The sequence below is a fragment of the Rhineura floridana genome, chromosome 4 (assembly GCF_030035675.1).
Source record: "Rhineura floridana isolate rRhiFlo1 chromosome 4, rRhiFlo1.hap2, whole genome shotgun sequence".
Taxonomy (NCBI): Eukaryota; Metazoa; Chordata; class Lepidosauria; order Squamata; family Rhineuridae; genus Rhineura; species Rhineura floridana.
Window position 1 is genome coordinate 109,849,059 of NC_084483.1, and position 24,313 is coordinate 109,873,371.

Genomic DNA, 24,313 nt, shown 5'->3' on the forward strand with positions numbered 1-24,313 from the left:
TCCAACATATGTAGTTTCAGCATACTAAGAATGGTTACATGCCATGATCCTTTGTGACCAACAGAATATGGGGGCATTCATCAAGGGACCAAAAGAAACACAATTGTGACAATGGTGGGATCTGATATTGCTTAAAATGGAATGGAGTATGACAAGGAGACATTCAACATTTTTAAAGGCCTTAAAAAACAGTCACAAACTTTGTGAGAATGTCTCAGATATGAAATTACCTGCATCATGATACAGGAGCCACTGCCCATAAGCCCATTGATCCCAATGGATAATTTATCATTTATATCCATCCATCCATCCATTCATTCTTGATCATTTATTATTAAATGACCACAGATGTTTACTGATCCCCAGTGCAAAATATAATGCAGTGAAACAAATTAAAAAATTGATGGTATAAAATTAGATTGGAAGGATGAGGAGCACGCAAGCCTTGGGGAGGTATTCAACTAATGCATCCAATCAGCACAAGGATTTCCACTTGTGCAACAGGATTCCCCCCTCTCCTTCACCCATGTGCATCCCATGCCCTCCAAAATCTGCCACAGAGGGTTGGAGGAACCCCTTGAACAGATTGGGGGGCTAGGGGAGAGAGAGAGAGAACATTCTGTTGCACAAGCAAAAATCCTTGCACTGACAAAACATTGACATAGCCCTATGATAATACAACCCAAAGAAATTAAGCAGTAAAGTTCAGTAATGAGCATGGTGGATTGCATGTAATCTGAGATTATAAAAATGTTTGTGTTGCTCATTGTAGCCATCAGGCAATCTAGCCTTTTGATAAGACAACTGCCTGTTGCCCACTGCAATGTATATTTCACAAACCTAAAATCTTTGCATGTGCAGCGGATCATGGCCTTCATGATATCACATTTGCTCCAAATTAATACTGTGCCCCATAGACAGTGTAATATCAGAATAAAGGACAAATTAAATTAAATTAAATTGAATTAAACTAAATAAATAAATAATCCTAATGTGTGTTCCTAATTTATCAGTGCTGCTTCACCTAACTGTATGATAGATGTAGGTGTACTGTTTGCATATGTAGGCACTGATCCATCTTTGATCATGCTTTGTTGTACATTAATAGTGGCCTGAATTGGATTGGATTTTCCTATCCTCATTAGACGCATCTTTTAAACTCAATGGTGACTGGATAAGCATAGCTTTGTGAAGCTACATGCATATTAGCAGTGTGTATAGATCTTCTCTGCTGGATTGGGAAGATAGTCTTTTATGAGAAGATGCTAAACCCAGTCATGGAGCTTCCGAAGTGTACCTACCTTGAAGTTATCATTTAAGTAAGTCAGTACTTTTTCATTTAAAAAAAGCAACTGATCATGTATATTCCTTTTCATACTGTGTATCTTTCTTATTCAGCAATTCCAACCAACCAAATATCTTTAAGTGAGGGGAATACTCCTAATTCCTACCAAATCAATATGAAGACACATTTTTAATTGCTACTCTGTAAATTGGGGGTCATTCATCAATGTTCTGTTTTAAGGATTTTTGACTAGCAACAAAAATTATAGTTTAAACCCAACTCATTCTGAGCTCATATACTGCCTTGATTAAATCACAATGCTATATCTTGTTTTGGATTGTGCCCATTCAGCAGTGTTGTCGTGGTAACAGGGTTCCTGGCATTGTTCTCCAATGAAGTCATTCGAATGGCTGAGGAACTGTGCAGGTAACTGGCAGATCTCTGTTGACGAGGCATCCTGCGACAGCAAAGCTGGCTATTGAAATGCCGCCTAAAGCTCTCACTGAGGAAATAGAGGGCAAATGGATTGACACAAGAATTGCAGAAGCTGAGCACTCGGGCTACCAAAGTAATAACCATATGGCCAAGTGAAGGGTCAATCTTGCTGTAGTTAAAGGACCGATACATGTATAGCACATGGGTAGGCAACCAGCACACAGCAAAAAGCCCAACGAAGACTAGCACAATTTTGGCCAGGCGCTTTCGAGTTTCCATCTAAAAAGATAAAATGAGCAGAAATTGTCAATCACAGTAGATGGAATTGTTCCTTGCTACAGCACAATTGGAATATATGACATTATGCTCTACATTAGCTTCCACAATGCATTCAAATGCAATTAGTAAAGTGAAAGCATTGGAAGCCAAATTTTATTGCCAATGAAACCTGTTTACATTCATTAGTTCTTAGATGTTTTCAGGTACAGATCCTTGACATGGCATTAAGCTGCACATTCTGCTGCAGATCATTCTTTTGTATCTTTGATTTCACCAATGGCCTGTTGAAAGGGGAGCATGGGGTATCCTTCCCCAACCCCACCCAACACCAAAGAGGTCAAAGCTCACCTTCTGCTAACTATAAGTTAGAGAAGAGTTCTTCAACCTTGGGTCCCAGATGTAGTTGGACTGCAACCCATCATCCCCAGGGAGCTTAGCCAATGGTCATGGATGATGAAAGAGGTAGTCCAACAACATCTGGAGACTCAAAGTTGAAGAAGTCTGCATTAGAGAATGTACACAGATACATGATTAGACAAGAATCACTCCAAGTGCAGAACTGGGCCATCCAGCAATTATTGACTGATGAGAAGTCAGAACAGAGAGGAGGGATGAGTATGAAGGAATATCCTTTTACTGAGGGTTTCAAGTCAATGACAGGATAGTTTTCCATTGTCCCAAATGGCTCTAAAACTAGGGTGACTCATGATCATCACATTTAAGACATGCAATTTTATATTCTAGACTAGTACAACACATTATTTTCCTAACTATTGTCTGAAATTCACAGTCTCTGTGAATATGAGAAGCAAATTTTATATAAATTATAATTGTCCAAATAGGTTATTCCAAAGCAATTTGTCTTGGAGGAATACTTGCTGATTTTGGTGGACTTCAGTTCTAAGAGGAGTGCTCAAGACTGCAGCTTATCATAGCTGTATATAAATTATCTACAGATAACTGGTTCATTGTGTGTATCAGTAACTAGTAGCCACAATGATTATGTTCTATTTCCACTGTTAAGGGCAATATGCTGTGAATGCCAATTGCAGGGAAACACAAGTGGAAAGAATGCTGTTGCACTCAAGTCCTGTTTGCAGGCTTCCTATAGGCATCTGTTTGGCAATCATGATGGCCCATTTGCCTCATCCAGCAGCTTCTTCTTGTTTTTATGTTTTCTTTCCAGTGTTTCCCTTAGTGCTGTATAACTTGCCAAGTCCTTCTTTAGAAAATGCTACATTTTCATGACAAAAATTGTAATTACTAAACCAATATATTATTATCAGCTAGCAGTAGGGAAAATACAGTAGAGATATCCTGCAGATAAATCTGGAACCCAATCAATTATCAGATAAAAAAACAGGGTCTAACTGGAATTCAGAGGGCCCTTTGACATCTAGAAACCCTGCTAGGTGTTTACAGACAGCTCTTGATGGTGGCACGCACCATTATGTCACTGGTGTGTACCAGCTCTTAGTTTCTTTTACAGCGGCCAACTGAAGCTCTTTGACACCAGGGGACCATCTAAAACAAGACAGAACCTGCAATGGGTTCTGATGGAAACTATGAAAATCTGCTACAAGTTCATACAGGGTTAAATTACAAGAAATTCTATCTTGGACAACTGTTTTTTCCTTCTTTCATTGGCACTCACCAAACATTCTATGTGGTAGCTATTTCTCAAGCTAATGAGGGGAGGGGGTTGGTTGTTGTCACGGTTGCTGGTTTCTTGGTAATATATGAGCAAACAAACTTCCTGGTAATATATGAGCAAACAAAAGAAGGAATACCTTAGTAGCATATTAGTGCTTTGAAATAATATGTGACCTGGTCTGCAAGATCTTAAGATGTTAGAGACTCTCTTAAAGTAACTTCTCCTAGCATACATAGGGACAACTTACCTGTCTTCTAGATTGTGCACTGCTTTCTCCAGGTAGATTATGTGCACTCTTAATTAAAGTCGTTGCAATATGGTAATAGTAAACACTAATGACGGTGAGTGGAATAAGGAGGTATACCAAAAGTATCATCACTGAATGGATCCTTGGGTGCAAATCATCCTTCAACGGATATCGTATACATTCTGTGAAAGTGACATTATCTGCATCATTGATGTTTGCCACTTCGGAGAATACTGCTTCAGGAACTGCTAGTAGAACGGAAATTATCCAGATGGCAATCACTTTGATACAGGTCCACAGAACTGCATTGGGCGTTTGAATATCCATTGGATTTACAATTGCTTTGTATCTAAAAGTATATGAAGAAAAGTTAATGTGTTTTTTTTCAAACAATACAGCTTCTTTTAAAAAAGGAGATAGCTTCCTACTGGGATCCTTTGAGAGGAGTGGGGATAGAAAATAGTACACCAGTTAACAGATATGAGTTCCTGTACATCCATTCAGAAGGCCTGCAGAAATGTCTCTATGTGTTTAACATGGAGCAGGTGGAATGGAGGCAGACAACGATACAGGGAAGAAGGGAGCAAGCAAGTAAGCAAGTGTATGGTTGCAAAAAATACAAATCTTCACCACATTTAGAAGAGAGCAGAAATATCCAATCAGCCCCAGTAGACTTCATTTAATACATATCCTGCTTCTTTTTCTGTAGATGTCACACCTCTCCTTGTGGGGAAACAGTCTTACTGCAGCCATTCACATCTTTATCATGACTGCTACTGATTTGGTCAAAGCCACTAGGACATCACATCACCCTGGGCACCTTACTGGGGCATATTTTAAATTGTGTGTGCAATATTTTGCTTTATTTTATTCATTTGGGCTTCATATGAGTTTGTTTGATTTAGTCTTTTCTGCCTGTTCATTACTGTTACTTCAAAACATGTTGACACAATGGAGCCTGGATGCTACTGTGACACATAACTCCACATCCGACTTTCTTACCAGTTGGCTCTCCCCCCCATTTGTCTACCTATCTTAAACTTCAGAGCATTTTTAGCAAGACATAGGGTAAACTTTTGGCTTTCCTGGAGAACAAATGAAGTTTCTAAATCTTTTCACCCCACCATACTACATACATGACATTTCCATGTACAAAGGAAGTATATGTATGAACACGGATGAACAAGGGGGAAGACCTGCCTATGAGGGCACAGAGGTATATGACTGACTACTGTTGGAAACAGAATACTGGAATAGAAAGACCTTGTCCTGGTATGATCCAACAAGGCATTTGTATGTTCTTAGTACTGGATCAAAAAGTCATCTATAAATATTAAAATATATATTGTAAAATGGTTTGTCAATTACTTGTAAAGGTTACATATACCTAATCAATGTTTTGTTACTGGGTCTAAGATAGAAGTTCCTAGGATAAGCTTGAAAAGTCAGGATGTTGTCTAAGAAGCAGAGATCCCAATATTTCCTTTAACATTGCACAAAAAACAACACGGGGCACTTTCTGTAACAAATTTCTTGACTCATAATTAGACATGAATGGAAACATTATATCAGAAACATGACATCAGACTTTTATTGCCATGTGTCATAAGGCTTGCAAAAAAAAATTATAGAAGAGCTTCTGGGCTTAATTTAAGCCATCATTGACAAGGACTCAGCCTCAGAACTAAGGACTCAATTCTTCCGCATGTGAAGTAATAATAAAAATAGCAGGACTTAAGAACATAGGGTGATGTCCAATGCTAGCCCTACTTAGCATAGACCCATTGAAGTTAATGGGCATGACTAACTGAGGTTCATTAATTTCAGTGGGTCTGCTCTGAGTAGGACTTAGTTGAACACCACCTATAGGAAACTGCCTTAGAGCCAGACAATTGGTCCATCTAGCTCAATATTGTCTGCACTGACTGGCAGAGTTTCTCCAGGGCTTCAGGCAGGTGTCTCTCCCAGCCCCAACTGGAGATGCCACGGATAGAACCAGAGACCTTCTGCCTGCAAAGCAGATGCTCTACCACTGAGCTACAGCCCTTCCTCCAGGACCTGTAAGCATATGCAGTGTCACCTCTTCATCATTGGGTATCTTCTGACAGCCTTCCCATATTTGGGGTCATGGGGAGAAGCCTATGACATCATGGAAAAAACATTCAAATAGGCTTGATCTCCTACCTATGCATCTTATTTTAGAATTTAATCCTTTTAAAATTAAATACAAAAGTTAAAGCTAGTTTCCCCTAAGCACAGCTAAAGTCAGCAGTACTGTTGGCATTTGACTCACACATCAGGATCTTGAAATAATACCATCTACTACTCTGCATGAAAATATATTACATGGAAGACTAACCCCAGCTGATCCTGAATTTGGTCCCTAAGGATATCCATTTCAGTTTCACATAACAGAGGCAAACCCACAGACCCACACAAACAAATTCTTTCAACACCAGTCTGGCAAGCGTAATGAAAACTATTTGTCTTCAGCCTTTAAGCAACAAGTGCCTTCAAGCTTTCTGCAAACAGCCTTGATTAATGATGTCCAGGAATTTGAAGCTGAAGATTTGTTCCTTTTATTAATGACCACGTTAACCAATAAGTGTGTTGATTAGATGAGGAAATCCCCTTAGTAAATATAAACCCCCAAGTAAATCTAGACAGCTCTTTGCAGAGCACTGTGGGAGAAAGGAAAAATGCAAGCTCCAGAGTCTCACCTACTCAAAGGAGAGGTGCTCAGTTGCCACTGTTATAGAAGAGTATTTGCAAGCTGTACCTGGATATCGCTCTTGAACCTAGAGCCCAGGTGAACAGAGTTCTTAAATGATTTAATTTTAATTAACAGAAGTTAATGGTGGTTAATTTGTTTTGTGCTAAAAACCTCTCTGGAAATATATTATGGGCTAGAGAAGAAACAATCAAATGCAAATAATAATATATATCACTTTAAATAGAAATACTAGCGCCAGAACAAGCAGGTTTTCGATCTGGACGCTCAACCCTCGAGCATGCGCTTGTCCTTCAGCATCTGGCATTTAAGTACAGTCGCAAAAAGGGTGGCGCCCTTTATGCTGCTTTCATAGATCTTAAATCAGCATTTGACTTAATATCAAGGACTAGACTTTGGTCTAAATTGACTGAATTAGGTATTGACAGTCGCCTATTAAGGCTGATACAGGGGCTTTATGAAAATACACATTTGCAAATTCGTTGCAATAACAAAGGGCATTTAACAAACCCAATACCAACTTTTAAAGGGGTGAAACAACGTTGTATACTGTCGCCATTACTATTTAACATCTATATAAATACAGTAGTGAAAAGCTTGGCCCTCACTCATTCACATCCCCCTAATTTAGCTGGCTTTCCAAGACCTTGCCTCCTTTACGCGGATGATATAGTTCTTCTATCTCTAACACCTATTGGTATGAAAAGATTGCTGAGGTCATTTGCTTCCTTCTGTGAGAGGGAAGAATTAGTAATCAACTATCAAAAAACAAAGGTCCTGATCTTTACAAGGAAAAGATCAAACCATGTGTGGAGAATCAACAACCACTGCATAGAACAGGTAAAAGTCTTCAGATACCTAGGTATTCTTTTTCAAACATCTGGCTCTCAGCTAATGCATTTTAAACATTCTATTCTAAATGCTAAACGGACAATCAAGGCCCTATTAACATTTTTCTATAATAAGGGTGGTCAATCTGTGCCACCCATTATAAAAATATTCATAGCAAAGGTCATCCCCCAATTAATGTACGGAACCCAAATAAATACTGACGAGAATGTTCAATTCTAGAATCTGTTCAGAATTCTTTTTTAAGATCTATACTGGGAGTACCTACATGTGTACCTAGTTATATATTGAGATTGGAAGCTGGACTCCAATCCATTGATGGTTGACTCCAATCATTGTGGTTGAAGTTATTATTCAACCCGAATGGATTGGCTTCACATGTTTTAACAGATACCCTCCATTCTCCTTGGGTGGACTCTATACTTGACAAAATACACACTTTGGGATTCTCCTTACCTCTTATTATACAGATGGGACCTGAATTAGCAGGGTCAACAATTAAACAGCGCCTCAAGGACATTGATTTTCAGCACCACCTAATGCAAATTAAAAGTCATAGATATAACCCAAAATTTTGTACTCTAATGCCATATCTATCTATTCTAGAATTACCTAAATATAGAAGAGTGTTTACTCTACTTAGACTAAATATCTTGCCTTCCACTCTCTTAGAGGGCAGATATAATAAGATCCCTTATGCTGAAAGGATGTGCCCCTGTGGAGCGGAGGAGATAGAAACTAACGAACATGTACTATTTCGCTGCTCTTTTTATCGGGATCTAAGACATCAACTAATAATACCCATTTTAAAGACTTTACCTGGCAGGACCGAAAGATTTTATGCGGACTATTTGCTAGGGGATTTTACACCCCAGGTTACCCTAGTTATGGCCAAATTTAGTGCTGTGGCAATTCGCTGGCGAAAATTGTGTGTGCCTTGACTAGTTGTACTTTTAAAGATTTATCCATATATTTTAAATAGCCAGTTTTGGGTATTCTCCTTTTGTATTGTTGTTGTATGATATTTTTTTTATATATAACTGGTCGTTGACTGTAATAATAATAAACTAAACTAAACTTTAAATAGTAAGGGATGCACCAAATAGTCTTAACTGACCATGAAGGTAGCATGCAACTGGGCAGATCGTCCAGGAGCACCACTTAGGAATAGCAGGGGCTACATATATTTCTTGCCAACTCAATGGTTCTAACACAATTAAATGGGCCTATTATTATGTATGCATGCCACAGGCACAAATTCCTTTGATTACAAAAAGGGACTGGACCTTTTGATCTGCAATGAATGTTTGGCCACTGCTGATTCTGTAGCTGCTACAAGGTACAAAAACGTAACCACAACAGATGCTCGTACAGTATATTACTCTTACATTTTTAATATATCTAAGGGCCACAATGGACAATACTTTATTTGCATTTTTAGCTCTGGCATGCGTCCCACCCCCCTATAAATACTTGGGGAGGTGAGGGAGCAAGCCAGTTCAAGATTGTGACATGGGATAAGGTGTCTTCAGCCCTTTGCTCTACCATAGTCCTGATCCAAACTGGGAGGGCCTATTCTGGCTAGTGGGATCCTTCCTTCCATGGAAAACAGCTGGCACAGGGATGGGGGGGTGAAGTCAGAACCATGATGGCAGCAAAGAATGAAAGGTTCCCTCCTCCCACACCACAGGTTCCAACCCAGTGTTGGAGGGTCCTGCATTAGCTAAAGATGTGAATGACATCATATCTAGTTTGGCTCCAAGAGTGAGTCTTTCAACCTTGCAGGAAATCTTGCCCTTTATGAAAGGAATTCCCCACTACCACCTACTGAAAATTGAAATGATACCCCCTCAGGAAAGTCTGTGCTTGCTATGGGAGGCCAGATTAGATATGTTTTCATCACACTATTACAAACAGCCCATAGAAAAGATTTGTGGTGTTGTGGAGACAATCACCTAATCGACATGGTAAGTGGCACATATGAAGGGCTTCTCAGATACCAGTCACAGCCATTGGAAGTGGCCTCCACATTACAGCCACAGTAAGTTACTGGCCCTTAACATGCCTACAATTGTGAGTTCAAAGCCGGTGAGCTCAAACAGGTTCCCCACAATGAACTGAAGCTGATACATTTCAGGTAGCGAAGTGAAAATATTTCAGTATATCAATGTTCCCCAGTGCTGATGCTTCTCCAAGTGCCATTAAAATGTTTGATATAGTTGGCTGTGTTCACACGCTCTACCAATTGCACAGAGATGAATCAAGCAGCTACCTCTTGAAGGAGACATGCTCAGATAAGCAAGATCAATGCCTATCTGCTAGAGACATAATTACTAGCAAAGAAGGTCAAATCCACATATCAGTTTCTCGCAAGGAAAAATGACTGAAAGGTGATGCCAGCTGTGGTAGAAATGCTGATTTCCAAACCATTTATCCATATAATACTATTGATGTCATGGAACTGTACACCATATCTTCTCTCTAAACTTTAAAAGAGTCTGTGACAGATAAAAGAATTAAAAAGGAATGATGGGACAAAGTGCCCCTGCAATATTGCAAAAATGCTGGTAGCTAGGGCTGTGATAGGATACAGGCTTGCCAAAGCAAATGTTTTTTGAGGGCCATTGCCTGGATCTATAGCTGGCACAGAGTGCCAGAATAAACAAAATGGCCATAGCATTTCTGTTCTTCAGGGGAGAAGAACTGCTCCCTAATTCCATGTCCTTCCCATTCAGAAAGGTGCTGCTATCTCCTTTTCTGTTCCATTTCTTCCACACTTTCTGCTCATCTACCTCTCCTGAAGCAGAATATATTCATTCACAAGGAAAGAAATGAGCCATATAATGTGTTTAGGATTGGTATGCAACTCCAAAGTGGTATATCTAGTACCTTACAAATCGAAACAAGTGGAACCTGCAGCAGAATGTTCAAGATTCCAGCCAGCCATGCCCTCCCCTAAGATACTCCATTTCATTCCCTCTCCCCTCCTACATCTCTGTCCCAACCACCACCAGTCAGTCAGTAGTCCATGCCCACTGAGCATGCTTACTCTGCAATGGATTGTTTTTAGGGTTCCCACAACTTTTGGGAGTTTCCTCAACTTTTGCAAAGTGTCTTTGTACTTCTGCACACTTTGAAATTCCTCAGAATCTGCTGATATAACCTGAGGGTTAGACTCTAAACAAACCAGGTTTTGCCAACATAAAATACACATTCTGGCAGGAACCTTTTGAAGAACAGGAATTTTGCAGAAAATAATGCATCAGCACTATTCAAAGATAATTTGAAAGGTTTCATGTGAAATAGCTGGGGAAATGTTTAGGTTCAATTGGTACTTTTTTTGTGTGAAACTGTGCGCCCTTCAATTTCTCAATGAAGTTGGCATTTAGCTGGAGGGGCATTTTTGCTGAGTCATGATGATGAATTCTAAATAGCATATAAAATGGGACTCTGCACAGTCCTCCTGACCTGACCCTAGTCAGCCCAGGCATCACTAACATTGCCCCTGAATCTGGCCCTGAATCAAATTGGGGGATGAGGCTAATGTTTCATTAGGGTTTTTAAAACCCTAACTAAACATATGGTCAGGAGAGGAGTGTGGGAAGGAGACACTATGTCTCCTTCTCTGCCCCTCCTGACTAAGAACAGGGAGGTTCAGTCCTATGGGGTGCGGCACACCTTAACATGGTGAGGGGGTTTGAGAGTGTTGAAGAAGCTAAGAGCAATGCCATCAGGAGTCTAGACTGAGAGGCTAAACTCCTAGCAGGGGCACCCAAGGCGGAATGGTCAAAGCTGAGACACCAGACTAAGATGCATCCAAACTCAGAGGAAGACAATGGTAAACCACCTCTGAATACCTCTTACCATGAAAACCCTATGAACAGACTATCCAAAACACAACATGAGATAGTGCTGGAAGATGAGACCCCCAGGTCAGAAGGCACTCAACAAGCTACTGGGGAAGAACAAAGGACAAGTCCGAGTAGCACTGTGACTAATGAAGCAGCTGGGTCAAAGCCGAAAGGAAGTCTAGAGGCTGATGCGCACAGATGCAAAAGGAGAGTCCGGAGTTGTACGACGCACACAATAGGAACATGGAATGTGAGAAGCATGAACCAGGGAAAGTTAGAAATTGTCAAACAAGAAATGGAACGTATCAACATTACAATACTTGGTGTGAGTGAATTAAAATGGATGGGAATGGGACACGTTCAACTACAACATATTTTATGCAGGAAATGAGAAATTAAAAAGAAATGGGGTTGCTTTAATAGTGAGAAGTGATGTAGCAAAAGCAATTAGGAGCTACAACACAAGGTCTGAGTGAGTGAAACATAACCATCATCCAAGTCTATGCTCCAATGGAAACACAGAAGAAGAGGAATTGGAGAGATTGTACACAGAAGTACAGGAGGAAATTGATCACACACCAAAACAAGATGTACTGATAATCATGGTGGACTGGAATGCAAAAGTAGGGAACAGAGAAGAACTAGGAATTGTGGGGAAATGGGGCTTAGGACAAAGAAATGAAGCAGGAGACTTATTGGATTCTGTGAAGCCAATAATTTGTTCTTTGCGAACACATTTTTTGAACAACCGAAAATAAGACTGTACACGTGGACATCACCAAATGGTCAATATAGGAATCAAATTGATTATATAATTGGTAGCAGAAGATGGAGAAGTTCCATACTTTCTGCAAAAACAAGACCAGGAGCAGACTGTGGTACAGATCATGAACTGGTCGTATCGAAAATCAGAGTAAAGCTAAAGAACAACAACAAAGCACTCATAATGCTGAAATACAATTTAAATAACATCTCAGAAACATATAAAGATCAAATAAGGAACAGATTTCAGGCTTTAAACTTAGTTGACAGAGAACCAGAAGAACTATGGAGTGACGTCAGAGACATTATCAGGGAAGAATACAAAAAGACAATACCTCTAGTTAAAAAGAGAGAAAGACCTCAATGGATGACTGAAGAAACTCTTAAAATGGTTAAAGAGAGAAGGAAAGCAAAAGCAAAAGGAGATAGAAACACAGTCAGAACCCTAAATGTAACAATACAGCGACTACTACATAGGGACAAAGAGAACTATTACAATAGTTACTGTATAGAAATAGAAGAGGACAACAAAAAGGGTAGAACAAAAGCCCTGTTCCAAAAGATTAGAGGAATGAAAGGGAAACTTAAACCAAGAGTAGGGATGTTGAATAATCAACAGGGGAACACACTGAGTGACCCAGATGAAATAAAAGGAAGATGGAAGCAATACACTGAAGAACTCTATAAAAGACATGCCAGGATGACAGATTCATTCATGGAGGAACCGTATGATGAAGAACCAGACATTTTAGAAGGTGAGGTGAAAGCTGCTCTTAAAATACTTGGAAGAAACAAATCACCAGGAATAGATGGCATACCAATAGAGTTGCTACAAGACTAAATCTGTCCAAATTTTGACAAAAATTTGTCAAGAAATATTGAAAACTAAACAATGGCCCACAGACTGGAAGCATTCCATATACATCCCAATTCCAAACAAAGGGGATCCCAGGGAATGCAGTAATTATCGAACTATTACCTTAATATCCCATGCAAGTAAAGTAATGCTCAAGATTCTACAACAAAGGCTCTTACCATATATGGAGTGAGAAATGCCAGACGTCCAAGCTGGATTTAGAAAGGGAACAGGCACCACAGATCATATCGCAAACATACATTGGATAATGGAACGGACCAAGGAATTTCAGAAGAAAATCACCCTGTGCTTTATAGATTACAGCAAAGCCTTTGACTGTGTAGATCATGAAAAACTATGGAATGCTTTAAAAGAAATGGGGGTGCCACAGCATCTGATTGTCCTGATGTGCAACCTATTCTCTGGACAAGAGGCTACTGTAAGGACAGAATATGGAGAAACCGATTGGTTTCCCATCGGAAAGGGTGTGAGACAGGGGTGTATTTTATCACCCTATTTATTTAATCTATACGCAGAACATATCATATGGAAAGCAGGATTGGACCAAGATGAAGGAGGTGTTAAAACTGGAGGGAGAAATATCAATAATTTAAGATATACAGACGATACAATACTACTAGCAGAAGCTAGTAATGATGTGAAAAGAATGCTGATGAAAGTTAAAGAGGAAAGCACAAAAGCAGGACTACAGCTGAACGTCAAAAAGACTAAAGTAGTGACAACAGAAGATTTATTTAACTTTACAGTTGACAATGAAGACATTGAACTTGTCAAGGATTATCAATACCTTGGCACAGTCATTAACGAAAAGGAGACAATAATCAAGAAATCAGAAGAAGGCTAGTACTGGGGAGGGCAGCTGTGAGAGAACTAGAAAAGGTCCTCAAATGCAAAGATGTATCACTGAAGACTAAAGTCAGGATCATTCAGACCATGGTATTCCCAGTCTCTATGTATGGATGTGAAAGTTGGACAGTGAAAAAAGTGGATAAGAGAAAAATCAACTCCTTTGAAATGTGGTGTTGGAGGAGAGCTTTGTGGATACCATGGACTGTGAAAAAGACAAATAATTGGGTGTTAGAACAAATTAAACCAGAACTCTCACTAGAAGCTAAAATGATGAAACTGAAGTTATCATACTTTGGACACGTCATGAGAAACATGATTCACTAGAAAAGACCATAATGCTGGGGAAAACAAAAGGGAGTAGAAAAAGAGGAAGTCCAAACAAGAGATGGATTGATGCCATAAAAGAAGCCCCAGACCTGAACTTCCAAGATCTGAACAGGGTGGATCGTGACAGATGCTCTTGGAGGTCACTGATTCATAGGGTCGCCATAAGTCGTAATCGATTTGAAGGCACATAACAACAACAACAACAAACAGCCTGGAAGATTGAATCTGCCACTCACCAGCTGGCCAGCAGAGGAGTCAGTCCTGCTGGGGTCTGTTTTCCCAGACATTCCCTATGGGAAACTTCCTGGTGAAGCAGGCCCCAGCAGCCTTCCTGCCAGATGCCCCACCTCCTGACAGCCCCAGATCCCTTTGGGCATGCCAACCAAGGCAACCCAGGGCTGTCTCAACCCAACTCAGTCCATGCCTGGTTCCCACTTCCCCACCCCACCCTGCCTCCACTGAATCAGCCCAGAACATTAAAATCTGGTGCTCAGTCCTAATATTAAAAAAAATACAGGAATGTTTCTCCAAAAGTTATGCAACACAGGAAATATCCAAGACTAATTCATTAATAAGCAAGGGAAAACATGCAGAGGATAATTAGGTATGTAATTTAAGTCAAAGTTAAACAAAAAAGTGTTTTGGACCTCATTCTGCTTAGACTATAGTGTTCATGCCACCTGCTGGTTCAGCAAAAATGCCCCTCCAGCTGAATGCCAATTTCATACTCCTGTTAACAAAATGATTTGGCAGAGTCAGACAGAATCGTAGAATATTGCCACCTGTTAGCAAAATCTTCTTTGGATGGATTTTGATTTCCCAACTTTCATCAAATATTTTTTTTCCCAGTGTTCAGGAAAGAAAAGTATGAGATACTGAGGAAAGTTTGCTAAGGAAAAATGGGGAAGGAAAATATACCTCTGCCTTTATGAAGCTGGCCAAGTGACATAGTTAAGTGAGGACCACTTCTTGCAAGATGATTTGTACAGAAACACTGGGACTTCTTGGAAGCTTGTAATACCATAAACCATTATATTCTCCTGGGCTGGTACAGTGTTATGGTGGCTCCAGTCCTTTATGGAGGTAAGAACCCAGAAAGAAGTGGTAGGAGATTACTGTTCTATCTCATGACTACTGGCATTAAGGGTGCCAGAGTTCCCTCTCAATCCCCACACTTTTTAATATTTTCATGTTAAATATTGGACGGTATCCAACTAAACAGTTATGCTAGTACAAAAACTTTTAGCTGCACAATGTAACTTCTTTGCTCTCTCATCTCACTGTGTCCCTCCAAATCTGCTCCAGAGGTTCCTTTAACCCTCTGGAGCAATTTAGGGAGAGCATGGGGACGTGTGGGGAGAGGAGAGAGCAGGGAACTTACATTGCACAGCTAAAAGTCATTGTGCTAGCAAAACTCTTTATTTGGATAACCCACATTGTTGTAATTTGCCCTGGGACCTTACAGTGAAGGATGAGCAAGAAATTGAAATAATAATCATAACAACAACAAGGAGAAGAAGACGATCACCACCACCACCATATGAATCTATTGGCAGAAGATATCCAGAAGCTTAGGGTAAAGGTCATCAGTCCCAGGGAAGCCCTGAATAAACTTGAAGCATTTTTGGGATGGATTAAAATAAACAAGCTGAAATTTAATCCAGATAAAATGGAGGTGCTGTGAGGGTCATCTGCTGATCTGGATGGAGGTTTGCAACTGGTTCTCAGTGGAGAGGCACTCCCACTTTAAAGACCAAGGACTGTATCAAATATAGTGCAAAGTCAGGGTCCTGTCAGCAGCACAAAGATTTCTGCTTCTGCAACAACACCATCCCCACTCTTCTTGCCCTGTGCATTCTCTCAATCTGTTCTCTCAATCCTGCGGAGAAGATTTGGAGAGGGCACCGGTATGTGCGGGAGGGAAGAGAGGGAAGTCCCCTTGTGCTAGCCGCAAGCCTTGTGCTGATGGGATGTGTTAGTAGAATGCTGTCCCAAGTTTGGAACTTGGGCATTGAGCCATAGGTGTCCTCGGTAGCAATCATTTTAGGCTGATCAATCTGCTGCAATACTATCTAGAGAAAACAGACCATGCCTCAGTTGTACATACCCTGGCTACATCCAGGCTGGACTACTGTAATGTACTATATATAACACTGCCTTTAAAAAAAAAAAAAAGCTCAGAAGCTTCAACTGGTACAGAATACAGTAGCTAGGTAACTGCTGCTTTTTTTAATTGTTATTTTTCAATGCCTAATTTTATATGTGCCCTGTTTTATAGTGTTTGTATCATTTCAACTGCTTTTGGAATAATATTTTTAGATGGTTTTAGTGTTTTATAAATTGTGGTTGTATAGAACAGCAATTATGTCACAATGAATTAACCTAAGGACATAAGAAGCACCTGCTGGATCAGGCCAATGGCCCACATAGCCCAGCATTCTGTTCTCATAGTGGCCAACCAGTTGCCCATGGGAATCCCACAAGCAAGACTTGAGAGTAAGAGTCATTCAGTCATTGGCAAGCACTCGTGGCCAAGTAAGATTGTCTTCCAAGATAAGGTCTTTAACAGTGGGTCTGTAAGTGACTTGGAAGACACCTGTTGTAAAGCTATGTAAGTTGGTGGCCATCACTGCCTCTTATGGGAGAAAATTAACTCAGTTTAGACTTGGAGAAGTCATTTTGGAGCTCTTCATAATTGCTTTTTGTTTTGATGACCCTGAACAATTTATTGTCATCAGCAAACTTGGCCACCTCAGTGTTCACCCCTAACTCTAGATCAGCCTTTCCCAAACAGTGTGCCTCCAGATGTTGTTGGACTACAACTCCCATCAGCCTCAGCCAGCATTGCCAATGGTCAGAAAATTTGGGAATTGTGGTCCAACAATGTCTGGAGGCACACTGGTTGGGAAAGGCTGTTCTAGATCATTTATGATCAAGTTCACAAGCGCAGGTCCCAGTACCGATCCTTGGGGGACTCCACTAACTGCTTCCCTCCATTGGGAGAACTGTCCATTTATTCCTACTCTGTGCTTCCTGTTACTTAAGCAGTTCCTGATCCATGAGAGGACCTCTCCTCTTATTCCATGACTGCTACGCTTACTCAGGGGTCTTTGGTGACAACTCTAATAAGTTAGTGAGACAAGACTTAATGCCGTTGTATAAATCTATGGTGCGGCCGCATTTGGAATACTGTGTACAGTTCTGGTCGCCTCATCTCAAAAAGGATATTATAGAGTTGGAAAAGGTTCAGAAGAGGGCAACCAGAATGATCAAGGGGATGGAGCGACTCCCTTTTGAGGAAAGGTTGCAGCATTTGGGGCTTTTTAGTTTAGAGAAAAGGCGGGTCAGAGGAGACATGATAGAAGTGTATAAAAATATGCATGGCATTGAGAAAGTGGATAGAGAAAAGTTCTTCTCCCTCTCTCATAATACTAGAACTCGTGGACATTCAAAGAAGCTGAATGTTGGAAGATTCAGGACAGACAAAAGGAAGTACTTCTTTACTCAGCGCATAGTTAAACTATGGAATTTGCTCCCACAAGATGCAGTAATGGTCACCAGCTTGGATGGCTTTAAAAGAAGATTAGACAAATTCATGGAGGACAGGGCTATCAATGGCTACTAGACATGATGGTTGTGCTGTGCCACCCTAGTCAGAGGCAGCATGCTTCTGAAAACCAGTTGCCGGAAGCCTCAGGAGGGGAGAGTGTTCTTGCACTCGGGTCCTGCTTGCGGGCTTCCCCCAGGCACCTGGTTGGCCACTGTGAGAACAGGATGCTGGACTAGATGGGCCACTGGCCTGATCCAGCAGGCTCTTCTTATGTTCTTATGTTCTTATACCGGCAGAAGCCAAGCTGGTTCTGCTTCAGCAAGGCTTGTTCTTTTATCTGCTTGGTTATTTTATCTTTAACAATACTTTTCACCTGTTTTACCAGGACAGAAGTTAAGCTAACCAGCCTGTAATTTCCAGGGTCCCCCCTGGATCCCTTTTTAAAAATTGGTGTTTCATTGGCTATTTTCCAATCCTCAAGTATGAAGGCTGATCTTAGGTACAATTTACATGTTTTTGTTAGAAGATCAGCAATTTCACATTTGAGTTCTGTGAAACTCTTGGGTGGATGTTATCTAGACAAGGCAATTTGCCAGTTTTTATTTTGTCTGTTAGACATAGAACTTTGTCTCTCATCACCACTACTTACCTCAGCTCATCAGACTCTTTTCTTATGAAGACAGATACAAAGAATTCATTTAGTTTAGCTGTAATCTCCTTATCCACCTTTAGCATACCTTCTCGTCCCTTCTCATCCAAGGGTTCAACCACTCCACAGACAGTCTCCTGCTACTAATGTATTTTTAAAACAAATTGTTGTTGGTCTTTCATGTTTTTAACAAAGTGCTCCTCAAATTATTTTTTTAGCATCCCTTATTGTCTGCTTGCATTTCTTTTGCCAAGGTTTGTGTTCCTTTTTGTTTTCTTCATTTGGACAAGACTTCCAATTTTTGAAGGAACTCTTCTTCGCTCTAGTGGCGTCTTTGACGCTGTTCATTAACCACGATGGTATCCTCTTGCCTGGTATTACCTTTCCTGATCTGCAGTATACATTCCAGTTGAACTTCTAAAATTGTGTTTTTAAACAACTCCCAAGCATTTTGGAGTGATTTGACTCTCTTGACTTTGCCTTTCAGCTTCCTTTTTACCAATGCCCTCATTTTTTGGACATTTCTGCTTTTGAAGTCATATGTGACTGTTGGATTTTCATGACAATTGGCTATTTACATATATATTTAATACCACTATGGTCACTTTTCCCAATTGGTTCAACACTTACATCTCACACCAAGTCCTGGGCACCACTTAACATTAAGTCCAGGTCACCATCCCTCTGGTTGGTTCCATGACCAACTGTTGTAAGGCAGTTATTTAGGGTATCTAGAAATTTTACGTCTTTGTCATGGCTGGAACACATATGTAGCCAGTGTATGTAAAGGGAGCTAAAGCCACTCATTACTTCAACATTTTCTCTTTAGGATGCTTCTTTATTCCATTCTTCATCTCAAGATCTCCCTGGACATTTTGACCAGGGGGATGATATCACATGCTCAGTACAAAATTATTCTTAATTAAATTAAAATTTCTGTGCTTTTAATATTTTCTGAGACAGTTTGGGAGGATTCACCCTAAAAGGTTACATATAAATGCTGAAACAAACAAACAAACAAATATGGTGAACCAGCCAGATGGGCGACTAATAAATTTAATAATAATAATAATAATAATAATAATAATAATAATAATAATAAATATGTGGATACTGTCAGTTATGGAGGGCTGACCTTTTTCCCATTGTTTGTATTATGGAAAATGCATGTGATTGATGAGTTGGAAAGGATCAGGAAAGGAAAAAGCTGTGACATATACATATATGCAAGCTTCATATCTGTATAATATAATATCCCTATTATTTTGTACTATGACTATGGATACCAAGGGCAAGACATCATATTAAAAAAAAACAATCTTGAGTATAGTGTATAACCAAAGCACACCTATATCTTTATGAATGTAATTTAAGCTCATTTTTCCTGTTGTTGAAATGTATCTACAATGTGCGTGTATGTATGGGGGGGTGTTTTTGTAACTCCCATCATCTCTGACCATTGGCCATGCTGGCTGGGGCTGATGAGTGTTATAGTCCAAAACCACTACAGGTATCAGGTTGGGGAAAGCTGACTCAGGGCATGGGAGATGGCAACTGCCATTGCATTTGTTTTAGCTCTTGTTTGCTAAACTGGGAGCTCAGGGAACCTGCAAAGCAGGAAACTTCAAAGCTTGCTTTTTTATTGAAAGTGGCCAGTTTGTAGCACAGTTCTTGACATGAGGTTTGCGCCAGATTTATGCTCACTATCATTTGAATTTAGAATGTAGAGGGATCAGTGAAAACCCAGCATGGGATGCATTTTTGCCACAAGCTTCCCTCCCATTTTGTGAGAAGCAGGTGCACTGGATGCACATCCATCTCCTTCAAAACTGCCAGGTCAACCTACCCAGAGGCTGAGATTGATGTTGGGGGTGGGTGGGAGAGAGAGTGCTTCCCCAAAAGAGTAAGACTGCTTACTTTCTGCATGTTTCAACATGCCATTAAAATCTGCATGGTGACACTTCAAAGGATACCCTTTAGCACGTGACTGTCAAAAACAGAGTGCCTGGAGGCAAGAAGATTGACTGTACTTGATTTCCATTAATAAATTTTGTAATCTTGGGTATGTAGGGTATTTGGCCTCCTACTAGGCAGGCATCATTCTGGAAGGTGACCAAACTCTTAACTATAGTAACTCTTAACTATAGTAACTATAGTAACTCTTAGGTTTCTAGGAAAATGGCAAATTAGGAATGCCCTCTTACTCTTACTGGACAGAGGACCTCTGCCTTACAATGGGAATGGCAGGAGGGAGTCCGTTTGCTACTCAGAAAAATACTAATTAAAAAAAAACAGTATAGTGGCTCCACATCACCTCCAAATATATGCCGCAACCTCCTTTGCTACTTCAGCTACAGATTGCCCCATTTCAATAAGAAAGCAAGTAGTCCCAGCAGTGTTTATGACCCCTGCATGCTGCACCCACCTAGCAAAATCCTTGCTCTGCCATTGCTGATCTTTGCACTCTCCCCTAATTCTATCGATACTCTTAGTTATGCCAACTTCATAGGGAATGAGGTCCTTCCTCCCCCCTTCTTTATACAGGAGAAGTTTCTTCAAGCCTTGAATGTTGATCATTACTAACAAGCCAGTTCACTTTTGATATCAGTGAGGAAAGATGGTTGATATCCCAGTCCCAGGAATATTGCATAGATACAGCTCACACTGTATACCTTGGATTAGAGTGGGCGATTTCATTCCCAACCATAAATACACTTAAAAGCCAAATATTTCATTGAATCATTGTGTTGGAAAGGATATTGGAGGTCATTGAGTCCAACCACTATTCAGTGGAGGAAGTACAATGCAAGATATAGCTATAACATCCTTGCAGATGGCCATCCAGCTTGTGCTTACATACCTCCAGCACAGGAGAGCCCCTCACCTCCCGAGGCAGCCTGTTCCACCGGCAAACAGCTGGTACCATTAGGACATGTCTCCAGGTGTTTAGCCTAAATCTGCTTTCCTGCCATTTCTAACCATTGGCTCTAGCCCTGGCCTCTGGAGCAACAGGAAGCATCTCATGCTTGACAGCCCTTCAGATATTTGAAGATAAGGGAGGGCTGTAGCTCAATGGTAGCGCATCTGCCTTGCATGCGGAAGGTCCCAGGTTCAATCTCCGGCATCTCCTGGTACGGCTAGGAAAGATTCTTTGCCTGGAACACTGGAGAGCAGCTGCCAGTCAGTGTAGACAATACTGAGCTAGATTGACCAGTGGTCTGAGGCAGCTTCCAATGTTTGTATGTTCCTAACACAGCTATCATGCTTAACCTTCCTCTGGCTAAACATTCCCAGCTCTTTCCATAGTTTCTCAAAGGACTTGGTTCCAGACCTCTCACAATCTTGGCCACACCTTCCTCTGGATACACTCCAGTTTGTCAAGTCCTTCTTAAAATGTGGGAGCCACAAGTGAATTCAGCACTCCAGGTTTGAAAGGATGTAAGATCCTTCCTGGGTTCATCTGCTTACAACTGTGGCCAGCTAGATGTCTCTGGGATGCTCACAAGCACAACAGTATGCTTCCCTTTGTCTCCTGTATCTGGCATTCAAAAGTACACTGCCTCTGAATATGGAAGCTCCATTTAGCTATTATGGCTGATAGCCATGGTTCTCCATGAATTTGCCGAAACCCTCTTTAAGGCCAGGTGAGCACGTCTCAACCATTCCCATACATTAATTATGTGCAGCATGGCAACATACTTTTTTGGGTGCTAAGGGGTGCTTTATCTCCTCATAAAATATTAAGGACGATACCGCTGCAACTTAAGCACCTCCACACAGAAGCTATGCTTAATCCCCATCTGCTGTGGTTAGTCACAGGTCAAGAAAAACACACTCTGTAGTCCATGGGTAATCAACAGGGTGTCTTCCAGATTTTGTGGAGCTTCAACTCCTATCCGCCCCAGCCAGCATGCCTAGTGGTCAGGGATTGATGGGAATTGTACATTATACACTACAGAGCACCAGTTAGCTATTCCTGCTGTACATGATCAGAGGCACTCTAACCTCATATGGGATGGGCCTGGCACACACGTCCCTGCAGTCAAAACAGGATCAAGTGTGGAGGTTTTGGCAGGACACAGAACTCAAGTTCAGCCCTTCTGGGTGGGTAACAGAAGCAAATTGACTAAATTCATAGTCCTGTTCCGATTGCCATTCTAGCAGAGCAGCTGTGCCTTTAGCACGGGCCAGAAAAGCACACATTCAACAAGTAAAGTTTTTTTTTTCTCAACGGGGAAATTATTCGTTCATTGACTTGTCCGGCTCTTGTGCAGCTGTTAAAGGCAAAAGAAGCCCTGCCATAGCAATCGTTCGCAGGGATACCCTAACGGTTTCTATGTGAGAGAGTTTTGTCTTTGCGCTCGTTAACGCTGTCTCTCTCTGTGTGCGTCTTTTGAGACCAGTAGGGTATTTCTTCCTCTCTGTATCTCTCTTTCTGTGCAGTCCTGCCTTCCCTCCTTCTCTCTGTCTCCTTTCCCTCGAAGAACTTTCCCCCCTCCCCCCGGTTCACATCTTCCGTGCGCCCCGGCCAGGCGGCGCCCGCTCCGCTCCTCGGCTTACCTGTCGGCGCTGAGGGCGGTGAGCGTGAAGACAGAGACGCCCACCGAGGTGAGCTGGATGGCCGGGAGCAGCTTGCAGCCCACCTCGCCGAATAGCCAGTCCTCGAGGAAGAAGCGCGAGGCGTCGACTGGCACGCAGGTAAGGAGCAGCAGGAGGTCGCCGGCGGCCAGGCTGGAGATGAAGATATTGGGCACGCTGCGCACGGCGCTCTTGCCCACGAAGATCTTCAGCAGGGTGACGTTGCCCAGCAAGCCCACCGCCATGATCAGCAGGTACAGCGAGGGGATCACGCAACGGATGATGAAGAGCGCCCGAGCTTGCTGCGAGGAGGGCAGCCACTCCGCCGCCCTGCCCAGCCCCCGGCGGGCCTCGCTGCCGTTGCCCTCCGCGGTCAGGTTGACCCAGGCTGACTCGCCGCCGGCCAGCCCCGACATAGTCTCGTCCGCCGAAGGGGCTCTCTCCCTGGGTCTCGGTGCCTAGCTGAAGGAGTCTCCCGCTCACGTCCCACCCCAAGCCAGCCCAAAGGTGAATCCGCCTCTTCCAGTCAAGGTCCTCGCGGCACGGCGCGCAGTTTCTGCACAACCGAACTGATCGTGGGGCCAAGCTGTCGCTTCGCTTTCCCGAGACCCTTCGGTGGAAGGAAGTCCCATCGGAATCCAAATGGTTTCCTTCGCAGGAAAGCGGGGTTTCAGCAGGATCTCCGTCAACTCTTGGAAGAAACGGCGCCGGTTTCTATTGTTCAGTCTTCCGCGCGGGGCTCAGCGGCTCGGCGCCCGGCCGAAGGAGACAGACGCGCGACTCTGCTTGGCGACAGGGTCGTCTCCTCTTTCGAGAGAAGATGGGATGATTCTACTCCCCAGCTCTACGCGGCTCGTGTTGGACAGCTCCTGCCGGGCAAAAGCTGGACTCGATTTCTTCTTCTTCTTTCCGCAGGGTGCCATCCCCTTTATACGCGGACAGGTACGCCCCTTCAAGGAGGAGCAAAGTGTTCGGAGGAAAGCCAGAAATTGGGTCTCGCGGAACGGGGGGGGGGAGATGGGACCACCTCTCCGCCTTGGCGGAGCGTCCGAGTCAGAGAAAGAGGCTTTGCCCGCAGCAGGGACCAGTGAAAAGAGGCGCCTGCCTGCTCCTCCGCTGAGTGCTGAACCGTCTTCTGCGGTCCGAGCATGTTTCAAAGCTGGTGAACCCACCTGGCCGTCTTTAAGGACTCCGGCTTCACGGTGGCAACCCTACTATACCCAGTTATCTGGGAGGAAGCTCCATTGAACGCAGAGCAAACACAGACAAGGTTACAGACGCTGATGCTGTGCATAGTGGCGGATTTACTTCTGAGTCGACATGCATAGGATTGGGCTGCCAAGCTATGTGGGAATGCTCCTTTAGCGCCAGGCGGGCAGGCAGACACCAC

At 42.1% G+C, this 24,313-nt stretch overlaps 1 protein-coding gene across 1 annotated transcript; it reads right to left on the reverse strand.

Annotated features, from left to right (window-relative positions):
* Positions 1-1,597: 1,597 nt before the first annotated feature.
* NMBR (neuromedin B receptor) lies at positions 1,598-23,339 on the reverse strand. Its single transcript, XM_061626095.1, has 3 exons — positions 22,906-23,339; positions 3,901-4,249; positions 1,598-1,999 (listed from the first exon to the last, which is right to left on the reverse strand). Exons 1-3 carry the CDS (start codon positions 23,337-23,339, stop codon positions 1,598-1,600), a joined length of 1,185 nt encoding a protein of 394 aa, XP_061482079.1.
* Positions 23,340-24,313: the final 974 nt, after the last annotated feature.

Coding starts and splice junctions, on each gene's coding strand:
- NMBR (XM_061626095.1), bottom strand. CDS start 23,339: ATGTCGGGGCTGGCCGGCGGCGAGTCAGCCTGGGTCAACCTGACCGCG. Junction 4,250..22,905: donor ACCGCCCTCAGCGCCGACAG/GTAAGCCGAGGA, acceptor ATATACTTTTAG/ATACAAAGCAATTGTAAATC. Junction 2,000..3,900: donor GTGCACAATCTAGAAGACAG/GTAAGTTGTCCC, acceptor TTATCTTTTTAG/ATGGAAACTCGAAAGCGCCT.